Raw genomic sequence first — 8,358 nt, forward strand, 5'->3', positions numbered from 1 at the left:
CCCCGGAGTCGGGGCAGCTGCGTGCAGGGCAGGAAGCACCGGGCTCCATAGCCAGACTGGCTCTCAGCGCTGACTCCACCATGAAATAGCACTGCAGTCTTGACCTCTGCTTACCCACCTGTGAAAGGGGGATATAGGGATACCTCCAACAGGTTAGCTGAGTGATTAAATGAAATGTGTATTGAAGGAAGGCTCCAATGTTCATTCACTCGGGTGCCATCCAAAACAAACAAACACTATGGGCCTAATAGTTGCCTGAGCCAACCCTGGAACCTAAGGCACATCAGCCCTTGGAGTGATCTGGAAGGCCTGGACCTCGGTTTTCTGGGCTGAAGCAGGGAGGGGTCTCTCCGTGGCTGTGTGGAGGGTCGGCACCTCCCCACCCCCAGCCTGGAGCCTTTACTCCGATCTCTGGGGTGCCCACATGCTGGCCTCCTCATGTGCGAGGCTTTGGGAAGAAGAATCGCTCTTCTGGGGAATGTGTCCCTGTGCACCAGAAGCTCTGAAGTATCCGTCCACATTGACTCAGAAGTTCCAAGCTGGGAGGCCACCCCCAATAAATGAAAATGCACGAACAAGCATGTTTGTACCCCCAGATGTACGTACTGGATGTTTCTCAGTGCATTATTCATAATAGGGGGGAAAAGGGGAGCCTGGGTGGCTCAGTCAGTTGAGTGTCCGACTTCGGCTCAGGTCACGATCTCGCGGTTCGTGGGTTCGAGCCTCGCATCGGGCTCTGTGCTGATGGCTCAGAGCCTGGAGCCTGCTTCGGATTCTGTGTCTCCCTCTCTCTGCCCCTCCTCCGCTCGTGCGTTGTCCCTCTCGGTCTCAAAAACAAATAAACATAAAACAAATTTTATAATAGGAAAAAAAAAGAAATTCCTAAATCGCCAACCATAGGGGAATGGTTAAATTATGGCTTGTATTTGTGGTAGAATAGGATACAACGGTTAAAATGGTACTTCAATGGACCTTTTATACAGGAGCGTAAAACCGCACGTTTAAACACGTTCTCTCTGCCTCTCACACACACGTACACACTCACACAGAAAAAAGATTTAAAAGAAAAATATCGCAGCGTTGACTCCTAAAGTGGGGAGGCGGACTCTTCATTTTTTTCTTTATCCTCTCGACTGTTTCCCTAATGTTCTGTGCTGAGCATCATGACTTCACAATGAGAAGAGGGAGGAAGATTTACAATCCAGGCTGGTGTGGAGGGCGTGGCCTGTAGATGGGGCGTGGCCTTTAGATGGGGCGTGGTTTCTGGAGGGCTGGTGTGAGCCCCGCTTGATTGCCAGCAGCCGTGGTGGGCTGCCCCCCTCCCCCGCCTCCCCCGCTGCTGTGCGCCTTGACGCTTCCATCCGCGAAATGGGCATGAGGGTGTCTGCCTCCAGGCATGGCTGTCAATACTAACTTTTATAGGTGGAAATGGGCACTGCCAATGATAGCGAACGCAAGGAGAGCCCCGTGGGCCCCGGCTAACTCTCTCTCTCTCCCTCTCCGCAGCTGCCCATGATGGGAGGCGCCTTCATGGACTCGCCCAACGAGGACTTCAGCACGGAGTACTCTCTCTTTAACTCCTCCACCAACGTCCATGCGGCGTCCAACGGCCAGGGCCAGCCGGAGGAGCCTCCGCGGTCCTCCAACGACGCGGTCTTACTCTGGATTGCCATCATAGCGACACTGGGGAACATCGTGGTGGTTGGGGTGGTGTATGCCTTCACCTTCTGAGCTTCAGGGTGCCCGCGGGCCCCAGGCCGGCTCACCCCGCGCGGCGCTCGCAGCAGGGCGAGGCTTTGCTCAGAGCGCTGTCGCCGTTGGCCTTGGGCTGTGCCCACGTTCTGGAGCCGGGAGTTCTGACCAGGGGCGCGGCACCAGGGTCAGCCACCGTGCGTCAGGAATTTCCCCAAGCGGCCCGATCGCCCACGTTCTATGCTGTGGTCCAGCTGATCCAGAAAACATGGGAGTGTGAGTTTCCAGCCCCCCCCCCCCCCCGGGGGCGGGACGGGGCAGAGCCTTGGAGGAGCAAATTGGGGAATTCTTAAAACTGCATTCCAGGAACGTGAGACCCAAAGGAACAGCCAGTCAGGTTTGAAATACGGACATGGTCGATCACTGGCGGGCGGGAAGTAATCACACACGTGTCTTGTTTTTATGCCAACTTTTCACACCTGGTGTGTCCAGTGCCGGGAAGGAGCTGCCCTCAGAACTGGAGCGTTCCCGGAACGGCCTTGGTTTCCCACTCGGCCCTTTGGAATATTGGCTGTGGTTACCTGCGCCATAGAACGTTCCCACTTGACTTGGAGAGGGCACCTCTGTCACCAGTCATGTGTCCCCTTTCAAGACCCAGATGCATCAGGAAACCCAAGGACGGGTAGGATTTCCTGGGGCGGAGGGGTGGGGTGGGGGGGGGCCGGTATCTGCTGGACAGACTTTCTCTTCTTCTTTAAAACCAGAAGAAGCGCCTTTAAGCTTTAGATCTGCTGAGTAGTCGCGTCTTCAGACACCCGCACGAAGATGCTTTCCTCTCTGAGAAATCACGGAATTTTAGATGGCAGGCTCACACACACCTGATCTTCTGATGGATGTGACCACGCCCGGAGGTCACAGCGCGGATTCCTGGGGGGTCAGAGCAGGAGGGACATTTCCTGACTCGGCTCAGGGCTCAGGGCTCTCTCAGCCCCCCACAAAGCAGTCTCTTAAGCAAACTCCTGCTTCTCAGCTGCCCTGGGGGAGAACGCCCGGAGGTTCTGGAAGCTGTGTGCGAGGCAGGCAGGGTGCTCAGACCCCCGCGGTTTACTCTCGGCGTGGCTCCCACATTCTGTCGCAGGGCATGACTGCACTCTGTCTGGGTCAGTCCCCTTGGGTTCTTCCAGATCAGTGGCTGAGGGGGGCCTGGCAAGCAAGGGAACCCCCACGCGATGGGACGTGCCGTGGGGACGGGGCAGCGTGGGGAAGGGCTCGCTCTTCTGTCCTTAGGAGAGGCCCCTGCGTGGTTCTCCCTTTCCCAGGCAGCACCCCTGTGCTGACCAGAGTGGGAGAGGCTCCCCTGCGGGCTCCCTCGGGCCAAGCGTGACTGTCTCCCTGTGTCGCACAAAAGAAAATGAATGGCATACGCCCCGTCCTCCGTGGCTGAGAAACTGGAAAGACTGGGTAAGAAGCCGTAGTACCGTTTGGGGACCATTGCAAACGGGCTGGACGTGTCCCTGTGGTCTCAGGAGAAATGAGTGTTCCTGATAACAGGCAAAGGGACATCTCAGCTGTCCAGAGGCAGCCACTCACTCGTCTGGGAGGCTGGCGCTGAGCCGCTGTGATAACGGGATTACTGGCCCGACCTCCAGACGGCCGCCAACTCTTACGAGCCACATCTGTCACCGCAGCCACGCACGCGTCCGTAAATGCTTCGGCTCAAGTGGAGTCCATGAGTGCGGAGAGCTGGAATGACCTTTGCAGAGAAGGAGAAGGGATGTGGGACCTTCTGCCTGGACTCGTTCTGGGGTCACAGACAGGGTTGTGCTCTCCGCAGGGCCGGGCCGGGCTGGGTGGCTAGGTGTCGCGTGCCCATCACCCCCGCTGCCTCTCCAGCAGACCCCTCCCTGTCTCAGGCCCCCATGTCCGCCCCATGAGCAAGGTCTTTCTTGTAGACCCGTGTCTTCATAAGAACCCAAGGAGGAAGTCCAGAGCCAGAGGTCCAAGGCGATGCTAGGAGGTCACTCCAGCCCAGACGTCCTGATGCCTCACCCTCTGACCCCACGTCCTCGGGGGAGCCTGCAGCCCCGAAAAGAGGCAGGCGACCTCTCCCTGTTCCCCAAAGGGCCTGTGGCGAGGGCAGGGGAGAGAGGGTTCTGGGCCCCGTGATGGGGAAGGAAGGGAGCGTGTGGCCCCAGCTCTTAAGAAAGACCTGGTATCCGGGAGAGCCCTGGCAGGCCGGGTGTTTTCTGGATAATTCTGGGTGCAGGGATCTCCCCCACGAAGGCTTTCTTCCCCTCTGGCGTAAACGCCGGTTAAATTCAACTTTCAAGAATTTCTCTCCGTTCAGCATCAGGGCCACAGACACAAGGCCACGAGCGTTAGGGCCCATCTTGTCCATACTTCGCATTCTGTGATGACAGTGATTTGCTCAGGGTCACTCTGTCTCAGTCGCCTGTGGTGTTTTTCTTTGTGCGTGTGTTTTTTTCCACCATCACTTCAACAACGAGGATAGATGTGCATGTGAATGTCCAATGGAGGGTGAAGGACAGATTTCCAGCCAGAGAGTGTGCTGTCCTGTCCCCCCTGCCCTACGTAGCTGGGTTCTGTCTTAGATGTGGGGTAACGGGCAGGAGGCACTGGGTGAGCATTGTGTCCAGGCGCCGTGCTAGACTCACGCGCACACGTTCAATCCATATGGTTACCTTACGGCCTCATGGCTCCAGTACATAGATATGGAACCAGAAGCTCAGAGCAGTTTGCCCAAGGCCACACAGCACGAAGGTGACAAGCTGGGATTTGAGTCTGGACCATCTAGCTTTAAAGCCAGCCTCTTTTCTGCCACACCATGCCACCGTCGGCCGCTGGCACCTGCAGGGCGCATTTAAACCAGGCTCTGGGTCTACAGAGGCCATTCCCCGGGGTCCCATGTCATCGCGTGGCGTGGGCCGGCTCTGGCCTCTTCCACAGGTGGAAGTCTGACCGTCCTCAGAACAGGGCACGCTCGTCCCCTGCCCATTGCCGGCTCTCTGCTCAAGCTTCAGGGATGGTAGTCCCTGTTGCCTGCTCTCCTGTCTAAAGTTGAGCGCACGTCTTTTTATGTGGCCGTGGAAATTTCCAGAGAGCAGCTTTCTTGGGACCATGCAGAAGGACCCTGGCCAAGACCTGGAGTCCGACAGAGGGCCCACACGAGGAGTGAGATGCCGACCGCCGGGATTGCCGAGGAGAGGTGGGACGGTCTGTGTTGCGGGAAGAGGCTCCAGCCCAGGCTCAGTCATTCTGTCGAGCCCCAGGGCTGTCCCGGGGAGGAGGGACAGAGGCTGCTGTCGCTGACCCCAGGCTGGAGCTCGCGTTCTGGCTTCTCCTGGGTGACGTTGGCCCCAGAGCCCACCTCGACTCGATGAGCCAGCGCTGAGAAAGAAGGGGCTTGCCTCTTCAGTAACTGCTCTTCAGGGAAGAGGTCCTGCCCTTGCTAGAATGTTCTTCATGCTTGGCCTTCCACGTCTCCCCATCTCCCCCCTGCAAGCCACAGGTGTCCCACACTTGTGTTTGTTTGTATGTGGGACACTTCACTGAACAGAGTAACACCTGCTTTAGGAGGTCTTGAGCCACCGTCCCCGCAGCTTTGGAGGAGAGGCCAGAAGGCACTTCAGGCAGGTGCATCCCAAGGGCATCCCACCTCCCGTGTGGGCCTGGGCAAGATGATCGCGCTGCCATCCCTCCCTTCCCCATGAGGTCAAGGTTAAGAGGCAAGCGATACTCCCCTGACCTCCCCTAACCACCCCCCCAGAGAGAGACAGTTATATCTCCCTTAAGGTCGCCGGGATCCAAGGGAGAAAGTCAGGAGGGCAGGCCACTTGGTTGGAGAGGCAGTAGGCCGTTTTCCAGCCTGTTCTAAATGGAAAGCTTGGATGTGGCCAGACCACTAGCATATGTGGGAATCCCTCCCTGGAGACTGGAAGACTCCACCGTCGTCTGCCCTGCTCCCCGATTCCTTCCAGACAAATGTCACGCTTCTTCAGCATGACCTTCTTTCGTCATTAATAGTGGTACTATTAATAATTATTATCCTTACTGTTGTCACTTCTTGTGCACCTTTTCCTTGTGCTGTGCTCTGTTTGTATCTCATTCACTTCTCAAATCACCCCTTGGGGGCAAAAGTGAGGTGCAGAGAAGTACACATTAGTCATTGTCCCATTCTTCTGCTGAGAAAACTGAGGCCAGGCTAATGTGCCTGAGAACCCACATCTAGAGAGCTGTGATTCAGATCCAACCCTGTTGGCTCTCCAGGCTGAGTAGTTAACCCTGTGTCTCCTTGCACGCACGTACTCTATGGGGAGCTCCCTGGAAGGGACCATCCCAGGACGGGGGGCTCTGAGGCTGGGGCTGTGTGGGTCCCGGATAGCAGACTTTCAAGTGTAGGTGTTGGAAAGGGGCAGGAGAGTGCACACGTGTTCATCAGTCTCAGAAGCTCACAGTGGTCACGAGGCATCAGAGAGCCTCCCATCAGGATCTGTAATATTTGGAAGGGCAACTGGGGCCACACGGTTACTGAATGGAGACCTGGCAAGTGTCCAGCTGCCTGGTCCAAGGCACCGCTTCCCAGCGTGCTGTGCATTCACTGGGGAGTGCAGGGGTGGCCCTGGACGTGAGCTCCAGCCCCAGGACAGGCATCATGCTGTCACCTGTTACCGGGCCCCTGCACCATGTCCTGGCGAGTGCCCTTTGACCATCGCCAGAGCAAGTCCTAGGTGGGCTGGACTGCCGTGACCCCGGGACAGCCAAGGAGCTGTGCTCAGGGGGCCAGAGGGGGCAGTCAGAGCCTGAATGTTCTGTGTTGGCCTGCCCCACCGGCCCCTGGCCTCAGTCATTCAGTGACAGGGACGCAAGACAGGCTGGCTGAGCTGAGTGCTTGCGAGCCCAGAGGGACAGAGTTCATAATCTCCGATCGGAAAAAGGAGCCTCTCCAAGAAATTTAGGTGGTCGGAATTAAACAGATGCTCCCAGAAAGTCCCTTCTGAGATTAGACCTTGGGCATTTTCTTGTCCCTTTTTTTTTGGGGGGGGGGGGGGAGGGGTACGACAGGGGACAAAATAGTGCAAACCACAGTGACTGGAGAGAGGAGCGATTCCCCCAGTGAGAAAAGGGGAGCTGTCGGGAGTGTGACCGAATGGTCGAAGGTATGTAACATCGGCTACATAAATTTTGGGATGTAAGTCTGTGATGTTTGTTCTGAGTCACTGTGAAAGGCATCATGTTCTATCAAGATGGGCAACAAAGGCAGAGGAAGCCCTTGGAGAGGCTGGAGGGGCCGCACGGTGCCTGGGACGAACCCTGCACCCATCTTTAGGCCGAGGTGCAGACGTGTGCGTGCCCAGAACAGTCCATTCCGCTGCATAATAAGGTTCATTCTCTGCTTCCGGGTCCTTTTGCAGGCTGACTTCCCACCTCCCCAGAGGGAGGTCTGAGACCCCTCCTGCCTCAGGAGTAAATCCCGACAAGGTAGATTTGCAGGGAACTTGTATGTTGTGGCACTTAGGGAAATCCAGAGCCCTTATTCCTCCCAGAGCCCCCTCCATGTGGCTAGGCAGCCACCAAGTGACCCCAGTGTCTGTCCCAAACCGAGCATCGGAGAAGTTGGGGAGAGTTTGCCGGGTCAGGCTGGTCGGCAGGTGAGCGGGGTCTTGAGCCCAGGGCATCTATGTAGCAAAGTTGCTGAACCATTATTAGGCCAGTGGTTCTCAACCTCGGAAAATTCTGTCCTCCAGGGGACCTTTGGCCTGGAGACAAATGTCGGGAGACATTTTTGTTTATCACAACTTGGTGGGGGGTGGTGTTCTACTGGCCTCAGGTGGCTAGAACCAGGGGTGTTGCTGAACAACCCCCCCACACACCCCCCCAGTAACAAAGAATTAATGATCTGACCCCAAAATACGAACAGTGCTGAGGCGGGGAAACCCAGCACTAGGCCATACTGTCTCTGAATCCAAAACTATGGGTGTTTTCCAAAGCTCCACGTTTCCCCGTCTGTGAGTCATGGCATAAATCAGAGCTCCTCTGGGCAACCTCAGTGGTCGTGGCTGCTGCCCCAAGTTCAGACAGTCCCGGCCAAGGGCAGTGATCCACAGTCAAGCAAGTCTTCTGTGTCGCCATGGACGCTCGGTTCCCGCCGTCCCGGGTTTTCGCGGGGAGACTCCGCTTGGATAGAGGAAACCCTACAAAGTGGGATGGTAAGGTCGGGCTGAACTCGTCCCCGTAACTTTGGTCTCCGGGACCTTGAAGGACCTGACCGCTCACCGATGCATCTGAGAAGCATTGCTGAGGAGGGGAGAGGGAGGGGGGAAAGCTTAGAAGGGATGGATGGATACGGAGGGGCTGCCTAACAGCCTTTGAGCAAACCCATGTCTTACCTTGCCTTTGACCCTTTTCCACGTGCCCCACCCCGTTTCCCCCAGTTGAAGGTGTAGGAACACTTTCTACTATTTAAAGTTTTACAGAGACCTTATTCTTGCAACTGGCCGCTCTCCGGGTCCCAACTCTTCACGCAGAGAGAACCGGAAACGTTTCTGTGTCTTACTGACGTTTTCATAATCAACCTGTAAGTAGTTTACTTAATAGAAAGGTATTTTAACTATTCTTGTAATCCTTTGCTACTCAACCCCCCTGGGT

At 56.4% G+C, this 8,358-nt stretch overlaps 1 protein-coding gene across 2 annotated transcripts in view; it reads left to right on the forward strand.

The window, feature by feature from the left end:
* Positions 1 to 7,588, forward strand: part of C7H14orf132 (chromosome 7 C14orf132 homolog) — a 56,107-nt gene extending 48,519 nt beyond the window's left edge. For both annotated transcript variants that reach the window (XM_058740213.1, XM_058740211.1), the window contains one exon: positions 1,507 to 7,588. In XM_058740213.1, the coding sequence (XP_058596196.1) occupies positions 1,507 to 1,731 (225 nt within the window). In that variant the 3' untranslated portion in view covers positions 1,732 to 7,588. The remainder of the gene's footprint in view (positions 1 to 1,506) is intronic.
* Positions 7,589 to 8,358: the final 770 nt, after the last annotated feature.

This window comes from Neofelis nebulosa, chromosome 7, assembly GCF_028018385.1.
Source record: "Neofelis nebulosa isolate mNeoNeb1 chromosome 7, mNeoNeb1.pri, whole genome shotgun sequence".
Classification (NCBI taxonomy): Eukaryota; Metazoa; Chordata; class Mammalia; order Carnivora; family Felidae; genus Neofelis; species Neofelis nebulosa.